Here is a 19,954-nt window from a genome sequence, read left to right as displayed (position 1 = left end):
TGGAAAATCATGAACTAGAGGGCATATATTTAAAGTAAGAGGGAAGAGGTTTAATAGGACCTCGAGGCAACTTTTTTTTGCACAAAGTGTGGTTTGTGTGTAGAATGAGCCGTTAGAGTAAGTGAAAAATATGAGAAAGTCTTCAGATGCTGGAAATCCAAAGTAACACACACAAAACACTGGAGGAACTCAGCAAGTCAGGCAGCATCTATGGAAATGAATAAACAGTTGACGCTTTGGGCTGAGATCTTTCTTCAGGACTGGAAAGAAAGTGGAAAGATGCCAGAATAAAAAAGTAGGGGGAGAGGAAGGAGTCTAGCCAGAAGGTGCTAGGTGAAACCATGCTGGGTGGGAAAGGTTAAGGGGTGGAGAGGAAAGAAAAGGCAGGTGGGAAGAGGTAAAAGGTCAAAGTGAGGAACAGAGGAAGAGGGGAAATGTTTTTACTGTGTTACGAAATCCCGTAACTGGATCACTTACCAGCAAAGATAGAGAGGTCCGTTGAAGTCTGATGGTACTATTTTTTAAAGTCTTTATTTATGAAGGGGCACAAAAATAAGATTAATACAAAATTTCAGATAATATACGTCATCACTACTCAATCTAAAAGCTTGGGTCTAATAATAACCATCAATAAGAAACAGCTCGATCGTTTATCTAGGGGATAATATATTGTCCAATGGAAATATAAAAGTCACTCAGTTCCTGCAGGCTTCAGCCTTTTGGGGGACTGCTGGGTTTTCACTTGTTGGAGAGAGAGAGAGAGAGATTGGTGAGAAAAGAAACTTGCCCAGGTCTTTTATGAAGCGAATCCATTGAATCAGGGGAGCGAGCTTCCCCGTTGTTAGCTAAAAGCTGGTTTCCGTGGTTCCAGTCACCGATTCCAGCAACGGAATCGAACGCACGTGACTGTCTTCAAATGGCTTCCCGCTACTACGTTAGCGTTTCTTCCGGTGCGTCTGAAGGGGTTGTTCCCTGTCAGAAACACACTGAGTCTCAGCAATTTGCAGAACGGTAAACTTTATTTTTCGAGTCTGCAGAGTCGGACCCAACCAGCTCCTGCTAGATTGAGTGCCGAATTACACTTTGCACAGTTTTTTTATACCCTAGTTGTTTACGACTTTGTGAGTTGCACCCATGTGAGGTGCAGACATTCTTCCTTAATCTCATTACAAAATTACAAATGTGACTACCCTTTGGCCCACTTATCAGCCTCAGCGCATTAACACCGTTATTGTTCAACCGTTAAGCATGTCTTCCCGTTACCTGTATCGCTTCTTTAATCAGCAAGCTATTGTTTCATCCTGATTTTGCAAATTGGTTTATACGTTGCCCTGCAAGTTGCTTTGCACGTTCTTTCTGTGTCAGCACATTCTAAATGGACTCCTTAAGAATCATTTCTCTCAATCCACCCTTTTTCTTTTTAGAATGTGCTATCAGTTGGGCTTTTGCCACGGGTTTACATAGGCTTCTTCCTCTAGCTCTATTTCCCTTTGTAGGAGTACCTGAACAGGATCAGCTGGGGCCCCTGGTTGCATGACTTGTCTTGCCACCCGAGCTACTAGCTCCCGCAAGCAGGGGATCAGACATGGTAGCAGAAGGAGGACCATCAATCCCCCTCCTATAACCCCTAAAGCGGTTCGCCACCAGCCTCCTTTCAACCATCCGTCCAGCCAGTCCCAATACCCCAGCGGCTTCCAGGTCTGTACCGGCACGTGGGCCAGTTTCCTTATTTTATCTGATATTTTTTGAACCACCTTTCCGTTGTCATCTATCTTTAAGCAGCAGTTGGTTAGATTAAACTTTCCACATACTCCTCCTTTTTGTTGTAGTCATAACATTTCTCGTTTACATGAGAGTGTGATACAAAGGACCCTGGAAAAACCGTCATGCCCACCCTTACCATCGTCCTGCACTTATCACATCCCCCTTCAGCGCTTCTCAACAATAGCAGTATATACATTACAGTCCCAAAGTTCATTCTGTCCGTCTTTTGAGCTTTAGCACCATCGGGTCTTCTCCCTGGACGCAAGTCCATTCTGCACCTTCTTCGGGCTTTACGGGTCCCTTGATTCTCGCGGCGTGGGTCCACCCTTTTTCTTTTGTCCTTACTGCGGCTTCGGTGGTCAGTAGCACCTGGAATGGGCCTTCCCACTGCGGCTGTAACTTCTCTGGCTTCCAAGTCTTAATCAGGACCCAGTCACCGGGCTGAGTTCGGTGGAGTGCGAAGTCCAGAGGTGGGGTTTGTGCGAGTAACCCCTTCCTGCGCAATTCTGCAAAAGAACGAGATAGTGCCTGTAAATAGTCCCTTACAAAGACATCTCCCCCTTGCAGGGAAGGATAGCCCTCCACCTTGTTCCAATATGGAAGGCCAAACAACATTTCATAAGGGGATACTCCTGTATCTTTTCAAGGAGCCGTGCGGATTCTTAGTAGGGCCAGGGGTAGACACTTGGTCCAGGGTAGCTTGGTTTCCATCATTAGTTTTGTCAATTGCGTCTTCAAAGTACTGTTCATCCTCTCAACTCTTCCTGAGCTCTGAGGGTGCCAGGGGGTGTGCAGCTTCCACTGGATTCCTAAGGCGTCACAGATTAGCTGGAGTGTTTTTGAGGCAAAGTGTGTTCCCCTATCTGAATCAATAGACCCCATTATTCCATATCTCGGGACTATATTTTCTAATAGGATCCGTGCCACTGTAGGGGCGTCCGCTTTAGTGGTTGGGAATGCTTCCACCCACCTAGTGAAGTGATCCACAATTACTAACAGGTACTTCCATCTCTGAACTTGTGGTAGTTCCGTAAAGTCTATTTGGATCCGATGGAACGGTCGGACGGCTAGTGTTTGTCCCCCCTTATGGGTGGCACGCATCATTTTCTTGTTTACCTTTTGGCAGGTAACAGCCCCACACCTCCTGTTGAGCTAGTGTGAATATCCCTTTACAAACATAGTCCCTTAGGATAGTGTCGCACATAGCTTGCACTCCCCAATGGCTTTGTTGGTGTAGTCGTTGCAGTATATGACGAGTTACTTCCTTATTCAGTACTTGCCGTCCGTCGGGGGTCTTCCACTCGCCTTCTGATGTTTGTCGGGCTCCCCTGTTGATTCCCCGTATAAGAACTGTGCCGGGTTACAACTATTGTTCCTTTCAAAGCTTACATCATCCCCGACCATCAGAATGGTTTCGTATTTCAGTATGCGAGAGTCCGTCAACCACCGCTGAGCTTTTTGGGCTAAGAGGGTGCTAACCGTCATTCTTCCCCCAAAGGTTAATTTCCGTGCTTCTTCTACTAGTACGGCTGCTGCCGCTACGGCTTGTATGCACGTCGGCCATCCCCGGGATACCGGGTCTAACATTTTTGATAAAAAGGCCACAGGTTGCCGCTTTCCTCCTTTTTCTTGGGTTAGTACTCCTAACGCAGTTCCTTCATTGTTTGTTGCATACAGCTGAAAGGGCTTTTCCAGTGCTGGCAGTGTTAATACCGGGGCCCGAATTAGTTGCCCTTTTATTTTCCTGAACTTCTGTTCTTCTTCTTCGGTCCAGCTGATTATTCCCCGGTCTTCCTTTGCCAATTTGTCGTACATAAACTTCACCAGGGGGGTATAATTCTCTATCCAAATCCGGCAATAGCCCACTAAGCCCAGAAATTGTCTTATTTCCTTCTTTGTCCTGGGAAGCGGTATTTTTAGTTATTCCCGCTATTCTTTCTGGGGTTATTTGGCGGTGCCCTTTACTGACTCTGTGTCCGAGATATGTTATTTCCTTCTCGACAAATTGCAGTTTCTTCTTGGACACCCGCAATCCTTTTTCTCCTAGGTAATTCAGGAGTCTTATAGTATCGTCTCGCACTACCTCCTCTGCTGGTCCCGATAGTAGTAGGTCATCGACATACTGTAATAGTTGGTTCTTTTCGGTACAATGGAATCCAGCCAATACTTGCTCCAGTACCTGTTCGAATAGGTTTGGGGACTCCGTGAACCCTTGGGGCAAGACGGTCCACCGGAGTTGCTTCTTCCGCCCAGTGAAGGGATTTTCCCATTCAAATGCGAACATATCTCGGCTACCTTCCTCCAACGGGCAACTCCAAAAGGCATCTTTTAGATCTATCACACTGAACCATTCATGTTCAGGAGGTATTTTGCTCATTAATGTATAGGGGTTAGGCACTACCGGGTATCGTGTTTGGACTACCGCATTTAAGCCTCTCAGATCTTGAACCATTCGATACGTGCCGTCGGGCTTTCGGACCGGTAGGATGGGGGTATTAAAGGGTGACATACATTCTTCCAGGAGTCCATCTGATACTAATGTCTCAATTACAGGTTGTAATCCCCTCCTCCCTTCCATGGCAATGGGATATTGCCGTCTTCTCTCTTCTGCTTGTTTGTCCCACTGTGGGTCGTTTACTGGAAATTTCCGGTCCCCCGGTAACTCATTCGGCTGTTCCCTTTCCCAAATTGATATTGCAGCTTGTCATATCATTTGCCTCTCTTGTGCAGAAAATAGCGTTCCCATAATCGCATGCATTTCTTCCCAAGTGTAAACATTAGGTCCTAAGAATTGATCCAACTGTTCTGCCAGTCCCATTGGATCTTCTAATAAAGTTTTCATATCTTTCTTAAATCCTCGTACTTCGGTACTTGTCAGAGGGACGTTTACAAATCCTGTTCCTCCCCGTTCTCCTCCCATTGGAACCTCTCGAAGGGGACACAGCTGTACCTCTTCCTTTTTTAATTCGTCTTTCTTTTTCTTATCTGCTCCTGTCACACTCCTTGTTTCGATCCTTGCTTTTGCTTTTTCCCTACCATCCCTCTCTTCCCTCTCCGGGTCTATTTCTTCTGTTTTTTCACTTTCTTCACGTCCTCCCTCTGCTCCCGCAAGGGGCGCAGAAGGCTGGACATAGGGAGGGGGTAAATGATCGAGTGGGTCCCACTTCCGCTCCCCTTTAATGCCCAATTTAAAACTCTTTGTTGTTACTCCTGGCCAGGGAGCCCAACAAAAAGCATAAGCAATTTCTTCCGGTTTTACACTTGGTTTTGAATTAACGTAAATGTTTAAGGCTTGTCGTACCCAATCCTCCTCAGACCCAAGCCACGGCCACCAGACCGCAGGTTTTTCTATCGGCTGTTTCGACCAAATTAAACAGTACTGTATCATTTTTTTCTTTTGTTTCCCTTTTAGTCTTCCACATCCCCAATTCTCAAACATTCTACCGAGGGGGCTATCAGGAGGAACCCCCGGGTATGGTCCCGGTCTTCTCCGTCTCCTCTTTCTTTTTAGAGCCACCCCCTCCCATCTTATTCCGCTCTTACTTAATCAGGAGGACCCCCGGGTAGCGATCCCGGTCTTCTCCGTCCTTACTTATTCCCGCACCTTTCTACTATAATAGTAGGCACTTACCCGGTGCGTCCTGGGGACTTCCAGTACCAGGTACTGTCCCCTTCTCCCCGTTTACCGCTCTGCGCTGTCCGGATATCACTCGCTCAAGCCGCGTTGGAGCGACGAGCAAGGAGTCAGGGACCGCCAAACTCGGCGGGGTGCACCGTCTCCGATGTCCTTCCTCGTGTCCACCGCGGCCGGAGTGTGGATCCCGGACGAGCCCCCACGTTGTCAGAAACACACTGAGTCTCAGCAATTTGCAGAACGGTAAACTTTATTTTTCGAGTCTGCAGAGTCGGACCCAACCAGCTCCTGCTAGATTGAGTGCCGAATTACACTTTGCACAGTTTTTTTATACCCTAGTTGTTTACGACTTTGTGAGTTGCACCCATGTGAGGTGCAGACATTCTTCCTTAATCTCATTACAAAATTACAAATGTGACTACCCTTTGGCCCACTTATCAGCCTCAGCGCATTAACACCGTTATTGTTCAACCGTTAAGCATGTCTTCCCGTTACCTGTATCGCTTCTTTAATCAGCAAGCTATTGTTTCATCCTGATTTTGCAAATTGGTTTATACGTTGCCCTGCAAGTTGCTTTGCACGTTCTTTCTGTGTCAGCACATTCTAAATGGACTCCTTAAGAATCATTTCTCTCATTCCCCCAGACCCTCCTTTATACTTCTTCACGGGGTCTCAGATGTCAATCAGGTTGGGATGATGCAATCTCTCTCTCAACCAGCCCACTTTGCCCGAGGGCTTGCACGTAGCATAGTCCCCAATCCACAAACGTGGTCTCCAGGAGACAATGGTCAATGTCGCATTATTTTGCATCGCGGTGGAACGAGGTATTCGGCACGTCTCTCTCTCTCTCTCTTTCCCATTTCCTGGGTCTCCTGAATGGACTCAATAGTGATCTTGTGATTCTCACAAAGGAGGGGGCTACCCCGCACCCTTCGGCCTCTCAGAGCTGTGGTACATTCAAAACACCCCCTTTCTTCAAAGCATTTTCACCAGCGGTGAAAACGAAGTAGTACAGAATCTTACAGGGTTTTAGAATCTAACACAATACAAAAGCTTTTTTTTAACAGAGTAATACAGTTATGCATTTAATTCAGTATCTAAACAGTTAATGATTACAGTGTCACTTTCCTTAATATCTTAACATTGCGTACCGTACTAAAGTCTTGTAGCATCAGACTTCAATTTAATAACCACCTATTTTTATTTCTTTCCTTCAGCAACAAAACTAAGGAGGTGTGATCTTCGTTTATGTGCATCTACAAAAGCTTATGCGAATACTAATCGTTTCGGTTGTTTTACTTAACCGGCAGGTCTCCAAGGGGCTGTCTTTATTATTCACAGGCTTTGGTGCAATCCCGTACAACCTGCCTTGCTGCTTAAAATGGCATCCCCATTAACCGTCGCCTCTTTTCCAGTGAGTCCCCCCATGGGGAACTTGAGTAATTTGGCATGGTAAACTCCCACCCACCTCATTCATAGGGATTATTTTATCAACATGTCCCCAAACTTAGACCATTTCCACACAATTCTTTAATTTTACCCCAGTGGCTAGCCCTTTTGTCAGGACCCTTCAGGCTATTGGTTTTTAATTCAAACTCTTTGTTCAAGTAGCATTTTGAAGCCGGCCTCTTCACACCCCACCCTGGCATAACAATAGAGTGCCCCCCCCCCGCTATCTCCCGGCTCACTCTGTAAGCATCTGCCAGGTTTAAAATGTCTTCATTCGACTTGGGATCTACAGACTTTCCGTTTCCTTCAATAATAATCCTCATCTCCCCATTCTTAAATGCTGCATTAAGTTTGAACACACCTTCGAGCACAAACACCTGGGAACTCACACTTCCCACAGTTACCAAAGTTAACCGTTTTTCCACTGAACCGTCTATCTGACCCACAAGGACGGCTGCCCCGTTCCACCGAATCAAGTACCTCAGACTTCTTCCGAGCTCCGTTACCAGGTTCAGTACCACGTGCATCCCCATCTTGGACTCACTCAAATGGGACATTGGCCTCTTCCAGACTTTCAATACCCGTACCCTTTTTAAATTCTAAGTTCCCCCGTTTCTCCCAGGTACTCTCTGGGCAACTCCCTTCCGGAGTAATCTCAACCCCGCGGGCTGAAACAACCTCATCTGCCAACCCAGTAGACTTCCTCGAGGTAAGGGCACCCTTCTCATCTAGGGCTGCCCTCATTTCATTATCAGGAACACCTTTAGAATTTTCAACTTCTTCAAACAGTTCTGCCAAACCAAACAGATCATCCCTGTCCAACTCTGGACCTCTTAACCACTCTATCAGTTCCTCATCTTTATGTTCTGCCTCTAGAACCTTTCTCCTCGCTAAAGGCAGATCTACCTCCGCTCCCTTACCCTCTTTCACTTTACTACTCTTTGTTTTACCACCCTCTAAACCCTCGTGGTACAGTGTTGGTAGAAATGTCTCGGCCAAATCAAAACTGGCCGGATTTAAACTGCTCTCGTTCTCAGCTGCCTTTCTCGACAGGCTGCAAGTGACTGTGCATGCGGGATAGATCTGGGACTCTAGGAGCGGGGCCACCGCACTCGCCAGTCGGCGGGTCGGCATCATGGCTGCCCAAACCTTACCACCTGCTAAATCGTTACCGAGAAGGACGTCCGCGTCAGTTCTCGGGAACTCTGATGGCACCCCTATTTCAACGGGTCCAGACACCAGCTCACAATCCATAATGACCTCATGTAAGGCACCATTTCTATTCTTTTGCTGATCCCCTCTACCGCTACCATGCCCGTTTTTAGACCAAATTCTAGTACCTTACTGCTGATCAACGACAGCTCAGCCCCCGTGTCTCTCCAGATTCGTACGGGAATTGGTGGTTCCCCCTTCCTCAAAGACACGGTTCCGTGTGTCAGACATGTCTCAGACCCTTCTCGTACTCTGTCTACCCGGGGCTCTCTGGTCGATTTACTGATTACCACGGCACACCCGATAGGGACTGCGGCTTTCCCTTTTCCTATCTCTTTCCTCGGAGCAAAGCATTGAGATGCAATGTGCCCTCCCTTTCCACAATTAAAACAGGTCAAACCCGGAAACCTCTGGCCGTCTTGCCTTTCCCCCTCAAACTTACCGCTAGCTCCCGGTGGGACCTCTGCCTCACTCGTCGGACTTTCTCGATCGTTCCCACGGTCTCTCTGGGAACTTTCATTCGAGGAACACTTTGTCTTGTGGGTTAGGGCATATTCATCTGCGAACCTAGAAAATTCTGAAATGGACTTATTCGGCTTCTCATTCAAATACATCCAGATGTCCTCCGAAACACAACCTTTAAATTCCTCAATCAAAAGTAACTCCCTGAGGCGCCCATAATCCTCGTCCACTTTTTCCACGGTGCACCAACTGTCCAAGCGCACACCCTTCTCATAGGCAAACTCGGTATACGTCTGATTCCACCCTTTTCGTAAATTTCTGAACTTTTGTCTATATGCTTCAGCTACTAGCTCGTAACCCCGGAGAATGGCCGCCTTTACTTGGTCATATTTCTGTTCCCCTTCCCCCTCCGTAGACAACGCCACATATGCCTGCTGGGCCTTCCCTCTTAACACACTTTGTAACAATGCCACACACTGCTCTCTGGGCCACTTCTGATTCACTGCCACCTTTTCAAAAAGCAAGAAATAACTATCAACAGCCGTCTCCTCGAACGAGGGTACTAACCTCAACGCCCAACTGACATCAACCCGCTCCTCTCGGTCCGACCCCTGACTTCGTTGCTCTAGCCTTAACTTCTCCATCTCCAAGTTATGTTTCCTCTCTCTCTGCCTCCTTCTCCCTCTCGGCCCTTTCCTTCTCCATCTCAGCTGCTTCCAGCTGTTTTAACTTAATTTCATGTTCCCACCTTAATTTCTCCAACTCTAACTGAGCCTTTTCAGGGATATTTTCCAATACCTCAGCTGTAAACACATTCTTCCCAATATCATACTGAGTTATTGCCCTTCGCACCTCCCGCTTTTTCATTGACAACCACACCCCTGTGAGGTTTAACTCCTTTGCCAATTTTATCAAGTCCGATTTGGTGGCCACCTCCAGCGCCTCCAGAGTCGGGTTTTCTATAAATTCACCCACATCCATCTTTGCTGGTTTCCCGTCTGGCTACTCACGTAACCAGATCCAAGTTTTGGACCTACAAGCCCGATTCACTGGCCCTCCAATTTGGTGTCAAATCCTGAGACGAGAACCCCAACTGTTACGAAATCCCGTGACTGGATCACTTACCAGCAAAGATAGAGAGGTCCGTTGAAGTCTGATGGTACTATTTTTTAAAGTCTATTTTTATGAAGGGGCACAAAAATAAGATTAATACAAACATTCAGATTATATACGTCGTCACTACTCAATCTAAAAGCTCGGGTCTAATAATAACCATCAATAAGAAACAGCTCGATCATTTGTCTAGGGGATAATATATTGTCCGATGGAAATATAAAAGTCACTCAGTTCCGGCAGGCTTCAGCCTTTTGGGGGACCGCTGGGCTTTCACTTGTTGGAGAGAGAGAGAGAGATAGGTGAGAAAAGAAACTTGCCCGGGTCTTTTATGAAGTGAATCCATTGAATCGGGGGAGCGGGCTTCCCCGTTGTTAGCTAAAAGCTGGTTTCCGTGGTTCCAGTCACCGATTCCAGCAACGGAATCGAACGCACATGACTGTCTTCAAATGGCTTCCCGCTACTACGGGATCGTTAGCGTTTCTTCTGGTGCATCTGAAGGGGGTGTTCCCCCAGACCCTCTTTTATACTTCCTCACAGGGTCTCAGATGTCAATCAGGTTGGGATGATGCAATCTCTCTCTCAACCAGCCCACTTTGCCCGAGGGCTTGCACGTAGCATAGTCCCCAATCCACAAACGTGGTCTCCAGGAGACAATGGTCAATGTCGCATTATTTTGCATCACGGTGGAACGAGGTATTCGGCACGTCTCTCTCTCTCTCTCATTTCCTGGGTCTCCTGAACGGACTCAATAGTGATCTTGCGATTCTCACAAAGGAGGGGGCTACCCCGCACCCTTCGGCCCCTCAGAACTGTGGTACATTCATAACAACTGGTATGAGAAACCATGCAATCTGGTTGGAGCTACCAAGATGGAATATAAAGTGTTGCTCCTCCATCATGAGGGTAGCCTTATCTTGGGATAAGAGCAGACCATGGATGTAGTAAATGGTTGAGGTGGGTACAATAATAATCTTTTAAGACAGCAGGACATGTAGGATTGGAAAGGTTTAGAAATTATAGCCAAATGCCAACAAATGGGACTAATTTGACAATGACATATCTTGGCTGGCAGGGACCCATTAGGCCAAAGGGCCTGTTTCTGTGCTGTATGACCCTATGAATCACTCTGCAGGTCAGTCAACACCTGCATAAATTGAAACCAAATTAACCCTTCAGTTCTGACAAAGGGTTATTGAACTGGAATGCTGTCTCTTTTTCTCTTTCTGCAGATGCTGTCTGACTTACTAAGTGCTTCATATATTTTCTGCTTTTATTTCTGGTTAATTTGAAGACAGTGAGAATGAAGGTTAAGTGTTGTGTTCCCATTGTGGCTAATGACAGAAGATCTACTAATTTTTGGATGGAATATAGCACAAAAACCACTTTTGGGAGCAAATCGTGGCAGTGAAATTACTATCAGGAGACCTACTTGGAACCAACAGAATGTCGCGCGGGCTGTCCTACCTTCTAAAATCAACATCTTCTTTTCCCCGTTATGCCGCTGACATTCAGGGCAGCAATGAAGGTCCTCCATCTCCGGTGGTATTCACGGCTCCTTCCATCACATCAGCTTCCTCTCAATTTACTGTCAGTTGTGTTCTCAATTTACTCCAGGTGGAGACTCTTGAATACCGTCACACTCAGATGTAGGATTCTTCATTGTTGTTTCATTGTTTGTTTGACCAGTCAAGGTAGTTAGCCCTGAGCTGAGCCGCCGAACCTGGAGGATTGGCGGACCGCTCTTAGTCTGACCTCTACCCTTTGGCCTTGGGTTTGGCAAGGGTGACCCTACCAACAGCCAAAGCATAAAGCCCTGACTCCAATCAACATAGCTCTCTGGGTCATTGAGGTATGCAAGCCTCCAAACCACAAAAGGTTATGGTTCTCTTGGAGGTAAATCTCTTTGAATATATAAAAGAGAGGAGGAAAATCTGCCCCACAGAAATACTAAAAACATGTTAACCCATGTTTTTACTACTTTGCATTTGAAAACACAAATTTACTGTCTTTAATATGTAAATAAGCCACATATGAATAGATTCATGATGAAATTTAGGGCAGCATTAGACAGTCATTATTATTGTGTTCTTTCTGCTTTTATTTATTATTCTGCTTCAGATCCAGAATAACAGTCATTTAATTTTCCTTTACACTTTTCTACTGACAAATTACAAAAATCAATCTTGAATCTTGAATTAGAGAGCAGGAAGTGCTGGTCTCCAACATCTTCCTCTTTCAGTTTGAAAGCTGTTTCTGTGATAAACTTCCATTGAACCAGAGAATGTGAATTGAACGCGCGAGTTATAAAAGTAAGCTCCATCATTTACGTGATGTACTATATTATAGATGTATCTATCGAATTAACACTCTGTTTCTATGTGGTCCGATTTTAGCCCAACAACCAAAAGTATATTTGATCAGTAGAAAACCAGCTGGTGGCTGAATTCCAGTGGGGTTTTATTTTTGTCTGCTCTAAGTTGGGTAGTCCAACCAATATTTTATCCTCAAATAGAAGTCCCTGAGGCTTTCCTCTTAAAAAGAAATCCCACATAAGAGGCTTCATACAGAAGTGTGTAGCTTGATTACTTGATACACCCAAATACAATATATTTTTCATTAGTGTAGTCTAGTAGCAGTTGCAGTAGTTAGCAGCACGAATAAAGACTTGCCATGTGCTTTTCTATTGGCCCCTTTCCCATCTTGTGATTTATGCCCCTTTTGATTTTGTGTTGCATATTTTCTGGCAGGCTCTTATTAATCCCAAAATGTTTAGAGAGTAGAGAACACACTGGATTATGGAATCCAATGAGAACACATGACGTTAGCATCCAGGAAGGTAATGTGGTAAAGTTGTGTGTGGAGAAGGAGAAGAGTTTGATAAGAATAAACAAAGAGAGGCAGAGATTTATATCCATCCATGAATGTGTACTGGAAGAATGGTTCCTTGAAGTGTACAGAATGTAACGTTATTGAAGTGAGTGATCATCAATCCAGTAATGATAGTAAAAATGTGCTTGCACAGAGGCTCTGATGAGAGATGGTTTTCAAGAGAGCACCAAGCGGAAACAAAGCTCAACACTGCACATCAAATCAACATCAAAGTGCATTCATTATCAAAGAGTGAATGAATTATTACCGCCATGAGATCTGTTTTCTCACAGGTAGCCACAAAGCAAGAAACCTGAAAGAACCCAAATTCAAGAGGAAAAAAAGACCAACACCCAATATGCAAGAGAAAGAAAAAAACTACAAATCATGCTAACAATCCGATGAACAAGAACAATCCACACCAAAATTGATTCTGGAGATCTGAAGCCCAGAGCAGGGCCAAAGCCATGCTTATCTGTTCATCAGGTTAATGAGCGTGGAGCACAGCAACCAGGGTAGTCTTCATAGTCTCAGTGCCACGAAGAGAGGACTGACCATCACAGGGAACGAGTTAAATAGGCTCTCACCCTGGATCTCAACCCTCTCTTTTCAGTGTATCTGGGCCAGTGTTTAAATTTACCAAGAATGGTCTGGTTCTGAAGTAAATGCATGTCCTAAATACATTTTCACAAGGTGAACTGTTGTTAATTTCCATCTGTTTGTCTTCAGTTTCTTCCCCCAATACTTTCCATCAAGATTCAGTCTGTTCATTGTCATTCTTCAATTGGTTGTCCTGGAGGAAAGATTCTGTGAGTCCTTCTCACAGTGCAGTGTTTTTTTTTTACGAGACCGGGAGCAGCCTGACTGGATTCGAACTCAGGAACCTTCGCTCCGGAGTCCGGCGCTGATGTCACTGCACCACCAATCGGTTCTTCGATATACAAGTGTAAGGGAGAATAAAGTGATAGTTCCTCCAGGTCCAAAGCAGCATAACAACTCCCACCCCCATTGTCCACTGCCAGTGCACAATAAGTTTTAACTTTAGTGTTAATCTGGAAAAGCTGGACACCATGGAAGTAATGTTATTTTGGAGATGATAAAAAAAAGCTTGATAATTGGATTATCTTTCTGTAGGTACCTTCCCTTCGTTTTATTGCTAAGGACCTCAATGAAAAGCACGACAGGGAAAAGTGTTTAAAGGGCTGCGGATTCAATGTTTCCCACTTTACAATGCATTTTATAGAAGTTAAATAGTGCTACATACAAAACAACCTACAAGAAAAGGAAAATAAGTTATACATACCAAAGGTGTATACGCTCAAGGGATATGTGAAGCGTGCAGTTGGTTACATCTAATCCACTGGCTGTCCCAGAAATATCCCATGGTCTAAGATTTAGTCATCTTTTTTGAATTCATACTCAAGGCATTGTTAATGATTATAATTTCTCATTCTTCAGATACCTGGATAAGTTTTATGTGCTTAATGTAAATACATTTTGTCATGTGGTCTGTTGTCCTACTGGCAGTTTCTGAGTATTTGTAGATTAGTGATTCTTGTCTAGCTACAGATTAAAAATAAAAAAAAATCATACTGAATTCATGTAATATTGAATTGTGAAAATTCCCAACACATTTATTTGAATTGAGATTTTACAAATCACATGAAGTGAATTCAGAGCTGAAAAAATTTATTTCCTTTTTAAAACCTCTCCCAGCTGGGCTTAACAGTGCTGTCACTGAACAGGGTAGTATCTGTGCAACACACACAAAATGCTGGAGGATCTCAGCAGGCCAGGCAGCATCAAAGGAGAAAAGTAAACAGTGGATGTTTTGGACCGAGGCCCTTCATCATTTTCTCATGTTTGTGGGGGTAGCATCTGTGCTGTTTCTGAGTAGGCCTCATTCTGCAGTGCCTATATTTGCCATAGACTTGTTTTCCCATTTATCTTCATCACACCAGGTCTCGCTTTTATTGCCTAGCTCTACATCAAGACTTCATGGTTTACCTCACAGGTGTCAGCCTTTTTAGAAAACACCTACACTAGCAGTTACTGAATAATGGAGCAAGTTAAATAAATTCACAGGAACAGAATCTGGATGAGATTATTTTTTATTACATTTAGTAACATAGTTGAATTTGTTTTAAAAAATCTAATCCATACTGGCAGCACTGACATTACTCTAATTTGTTGGTGTTTCCAGAGTTAAGGGCAAACTCCGGGTGTCAGTAGGGCACGTTGTTTCATTAATTTGCATAACTAGGCAGCTGCTTTTATTTGCCAACCTTTTGCAGTTCGATTAAAATCCTTCAGCTCTTCACCATCAATAGCTTTGCGATGCAGCCCTGATTCAAACAAACTGCTACTAATCCTCTTCAAAGGACCTTTAACTGCTTCTTTTAACTTTCGAGCATCAAATCTAGGCCTAAAAAGTAGAAGTGGCAGACGTGAACTGAACCATGTTTTCTGTTGCGTTTCTGTGGATTTCTCGGGGTCTTGCTGGTCTGGTTTCCTCGTCTCTGTCAAATGCTCTTTCAAGGCAAACATTTGAAACAGCATGGCATCCCACATCTTGTTAGCCCGTGAGCCCTTTGCTTTCTGGGTCTCATCGTTCTTGTTCTCTACCCTGCTGTGATTCTCTTTTTGAGCTTCTGACTCCGGCTGTTCTTTCTCTGGCTCTGGAAATGTTGGTGGTTCTTCTTCCACCACCATATGTTTCTTGAGACGAGACCATCCACTTACCTTACCTCGGGGAGGTTTAATTCTGTCGGGAGCTTTCAGTAGAGGAGCTGCTTTTGGAAATGATTTCACCTCTTCTTTGCTTACTGTTTCAACAACTGAGTTAGATGGCCTGAGTTCAATCATTACTTTGTTTTTATCCATGGTAGTCATCTCTGTGTGATGTATTTCCACATTTGCACGACCAGCACCATTTTGCACAGCTGAGACACCGGTGGCCTTTCTGGTGACGCCCTCGGGAGACACCTCATGTGTAAGGGGTTTTTCTCTTGGGATTTCCACATTTGGTGTCTTCACCCTCGGAGGCTCGAAGGTGGGAGTGTTCACCCTCGGAGGCTCGAAGGTGGGAGTCTTCACCCTCGGAGGTTCGTAAGTGGGAGTCTTCACCCTCGGAGGCTCGTAAGTGGGAGTCTTCGCCCTCGGAGGCTCATAAGTGGGAGTCTTCGCCCTCGGAGGCTCGTAGGTGGGTGTCTTTGCTGTTGAAGGCTCATAGGTAGGAGTCTTCACCCTCAGAGGTTCATAGGTGGGTGTCTTTACTCTCACTGGCTCGAAGGTGGGAGTCTTCACCCTCGGAGGTTCGTAAGTGGGAGTCTTCGCCCTCGGAGGTTCGTAAGTGGGAGTCTTCACCCTCGGAGGCTCGTAAGTGGGAGTCTTCGCCCTCGGAGGTTCGTAAGTGGGAGTCTTCGCCCTCGGAGGCTCGAAGGTGGGAGTCTTCACCCTCAGAGGTTCGTAAGTGGGAGTCTTCACCCTCGGAGGCTCGTAGGTGGGTGTCTTTGCTCTTGAAGGCTCAAAGGTAGGAGTCTTCACCCTCAGAGGTTCATAGGTGGGTGTCTTTACTCTCACTGGCTCGAAGGTGGGAGTCCTCGCTCTTGGAGGCTCGTAGATGGGTGTTTTTGCTCTCAAAGGCTCATAGGTGAAAGTCTTTGCCCTCAGAGGCTCGTAGGTGGGAGTCTTTGCCCTCGGAGGCTCGTAGGTGGGACTCTTAGACCTCAGGGGCTCATAGGTGAGTGCATTTGCTCTGTTGATGTCAAACTCATGTCCTGTAGATGATGTCACAGTGCTTTGAGGACCAATGGCCTTGTATTGCTTAGCAACATGAAGGTCAGGGACAGGGCTTTTGTGTTTAATATACTCAACTGTGGAAATGTTTGCAGTGGGAATCGCTGTGCCAGGCTGCGTATAAAAACTTGGGGAAAACCGAGGTGGCATAGCAAGCATTGGTGATTGTTGTTTGCTACCTGGTTGATCTGTGGAAAAGAAAAACGTCTTTACAGGAGCCACAGGCTGCAGTTGTTGACCAGGGTCCTGCCTGTGAGGTTCAGCTGGTATCCGCACGTCACTTACTTGTGCCTTTTGAAGGATCTCTATCTTGCCCTTGTAAAATGTTTTCCGAATGGGGTACAGACTTATGCCATGCATTGGGGTTACTGCTGTCAGGTATTGTCTGAGAGGCGGCAGAGTAGATTTTAGGGAATGAGGCGATCGAGAGCGGTGTTCACACTTCTCTGGATCAAGGCTGGCCTCACTAACAGGAGACAGAGAAGCCCGGAAGGGTTTGGACGGGTATGAGTGTGGCTTCTCCGATGCATCCTCAAGTTGTAATGATACTTCTGCAACTTGCTGCTTTGCAATCCGCTTCAAGATTTTTTGTAACCTGGCATTGTCTTTGTTGGGCTTTGGTGCCGGAGGTGGAGGTGGCATGGGGCGCGGAGATACGCAGTGTTGCATTGCCATTAACATTTTAATTCCCTGAAATACAATGAGAGAGTACTTAATTCCACCCTGATTTCACATCACATACTGCCAATTCAGTTCAGTTTCTCAGCAGACAGATCTTGTGCTGGATGCTTCCCATTCAGCTCTGATCTACAGTACGTGACAGGACAGGACAGAGACTCGAGCTTGACTGGCCAGTCCTATTTGTGTGTTGGCTAATGCAGAGACATCTGCACTTGTCAATGGAAGGTATAAAGTGTTGATCCTTCCAATTGCTTACATTCACATCAAAGAACAAAAGGAGCAGATCTAGGGGGTGGGATGACTTTTCAGCTTCTTGAGCCTGCTCTATAACCTCAGTGCCAATTTCCTCCCATAGCCCCTAATTCCCTTATTACTCAAACTATTGATCAGTGTCATAAGCATACTCATAGATGGTGCCTGCACAGCCTACTTAGAAAGAGAATTTCAAAGATTTACTCCTTGATGAAGAAACTTGTTTTCATCTCTGCCCTGCATGGACTTATTTTAACAAAGTGTTCATAGTTTCAGACATCCCAGCTGGGGAGACATCTACCCCATCGAGTTCCAGGAGTGAGAACCAAGGGAGAAGAAGCCCTATATTTAGGGCAAACACTTCCCCAATCCCAGGAACTAGTCAGAAGAATATATTTCTTTCCTCTATTTTAAGTAACTCCTTCATTCTTTTTATAAAGAGACCAAGCACATACACAACATTCCACGATCAGTTCAAGCAAAGCCATTTTGGAATTTGGAAAGACATCTTTATTCTCACATCAAAATTCACATGCACGAAAGACAAGTATATTTTTGGCATTTCTAATTGCTTATTTTAGCTGCACATTAACTTTCCGAGATAACATTAACGTGGTTCAATTTTTCACGATTTAAAAGAAATATTATATTTCTCTTTATTTTCACCAAGTGTATGTTATCACCTTTGTCATATTTCAAGTTATCATCAACCATTTAATTAGTCTGTGTGTATCCTCGAGGATACACTCTTTACCATCTTCACAACTCTCACTGCCGCCCAGCTTGGTATCATCAGCAAAAGCACAAATGCATCAAGTCATTCCTGAAAGGCAAAGGGCTTGAAATGATGCAGCTGCTTAACCAACACTGGAGAAACCCAACACAAATTGTTGTGACTGCTTTGAGTTCAGTCCACAAGCATGACTCTGAACTCTCTGTTCCTGCCACTTTAACTGTTCATTCCACTCCCAAGCTGGAGTTTCAGTTTGTGATACAATCAAACTTGAGGACTGACACCTTGGCTTCCATTTTGTCAATTCAATCATGCTGGCTCCTGCTGTCTCTTTGAAGGTGGAGATACGCTTGGAGACTCTTTCAATGATTTGCTATTTCATAGTCACAGCTCAATGTGGAATTCTATAACTAGGTAACACACAGAAATTGCTGGAGGAACTTAGCAAGTCAAGCAGCATCTATAGTATGGTGTGTAATAAACGGTCAATGGTTGGGCGAAGACCCTCTAGCAGGACTGGAAAAGAAGGGGACAAAGGCTATGGGAAAAATTGGGTGGCAGAAGGAAGGAGTACAAGGTGGCAGGTGATAGATGAGACCAGGTGGGGGAGATGGATAAAGTAAGCAGCTGGGAGGGGACAGGTGGAAGAGACAAAGGAATGAAGAAAAAAGAACCTAATAGGACAGGTTAATAGACAGTGGAAGAAAGGGAAGGAGGAGAGGAACCAGGCTGAGATAATGGGCAGGTGAGGAGAAGGAGTGAAGGAATAACCAGAATGAGGAATAGAAAAAGAAGGGTGGGGGTGAGGGTTGGAGGAAAAAGGCCAGAAGATAGAGAAGTCGATGTTTATGCCATTCACTTGGAGGTTACCCAGATGGAATATGGGGTCTTGCTCCTCCAACTTGAATTTGGCCTCATTATGGTCATAGAGGAGGCCATGGCCAGATGTGTCAGAATGGAAATAGGAATCTCATGTTTATAACTTCAGGTAACTTGTTTTCTCAACCTTTATCACAAGTGGTCATCCATTAGTGATACTGGCTCAGTTGATTCTCTCTCTATATGTACATCCAACATTTTGTGAATTTTATGTTTCTTTATTTGTGTTTTCATTCTCTAATTGCCCTTATTTCACAATTTTATTAATCTTATCTCTCTCACAAACTGCTCCCTTTAACCCACTGACCAGATGACCTCTACAGTTTATCCCCATGGCAACATTGTCACTCCATCAGAGATGCCCCCTTTGTCCCTCCACCCCACCTCTTCTACATTTGTTTTACCTCTTTCCCAGTCTAGATGAAGAATCATCGATCTGAACTGTTAACACAATCTCTCTTTCCCCAGATGCTGTTTGACCAGCTGAGTGTTCGCAGCATTTTCAGTTTTTATTTTAGATTTTCAGCGGCTGAAGTTTTTTTTTTGATTTTCACTTAAAGAGACCTACTTGCAGCGAGTGTTAGTTGACAGTTTCTGGGCCAGCTCTTACAGTGTGACAACTGCCTGTTGATCTAATTTGCACCACAAGCAGTGTGTGTAAAGTGAGATGTCAGCAGGAAGGATCATTACTTCTACCCTTATGCCAGCATCTCATAATTTAGAGAGCTCGTTCAGGCCATTATGCAGAGTCAGCCATTCTTGCCCCCTCCTCACTTCAGACCAGAGTTCAACCAGTATAAGAAGTTCCCCAGAAAAGAAACAGGGCAATGTGCAAGTCAGCAGCACTCAATGCAACTAACTTTAATAGATAGAAGCTGCACCAGCTTACTGTTTATGGGAAGAGGGAAATTATTCTCCATGAAAATTCTGCCAGAAGTTAATGTTCCCCATGTTTGTGCATTGCCTTTTCTTGATATTGACCCCATGTGGGATATTTAAACAACTCTGATTTTCCCAACAGATCTTGAAAAATCTGAGATTAAAATCAGCCCTTTATCCTCTTTAGGGTAGGCTTAATTCAAGAAAGGATTTCTTTTTTGCTAATT

The 19,954-nt window shown here is 44.9% G+C and overlaps 2 protein-coding genes across 5 annotated transcripts in view; one reads left to right on the top strand and one right to left on the bottom strand.

Moving 5' to 3' along the window:
• lsp1a (lymphocyte specific protein 1 a) overlaps window positions 1-19,954 on the top strand; it is a 294,870-nt gene that overhangs the window by 270,430 nt on the left and 4,486 nt on the right. The window lies entirely within an intron of this gene.
• Window positions 14,601-19,954, bottom strand: part of prr33 (proline rich 33) — a 32,063-nt gene continuing 26,709 nt past the window's right edge. For both annotated transcript variants that reach the window (XM_059975689.1, XM_059975690.1), the window contains one exon: window positions 14,601-16,993. In XM_059975689.1, the coding sequence (XP_059831672.1) occupies window positions 14,765-16,993 (2,229 nt within the window). In that variant the 3' untranslated portion in view covers window positions 14,601-14,764. The remainder of the gene's footprint in view (window positions 16,994-19,954) is intronic.

The sequence above is a fragment of the Hypanus sabinus genome, chromosome 7, assembly GCF_030144855.1.
Source record: "Hypanus sabinus isolate sHypSab1 chromosome 7, sHypSab1.hap1, whole genome shotgun sequence".
In the NCBI taxonomy this organism is placed as follows: domain Eukaryota; kingdom Metazoa; phylum Chordata; class Chondrichthyes; order Myliobatiformes; family Dasyatidae; genus Hypanus; species Hypanus sabinus.
Note: the sequence above shows the minus strand (reverse complement) of the source record. Positions and strands in the feature narration are given on the sequence as shown.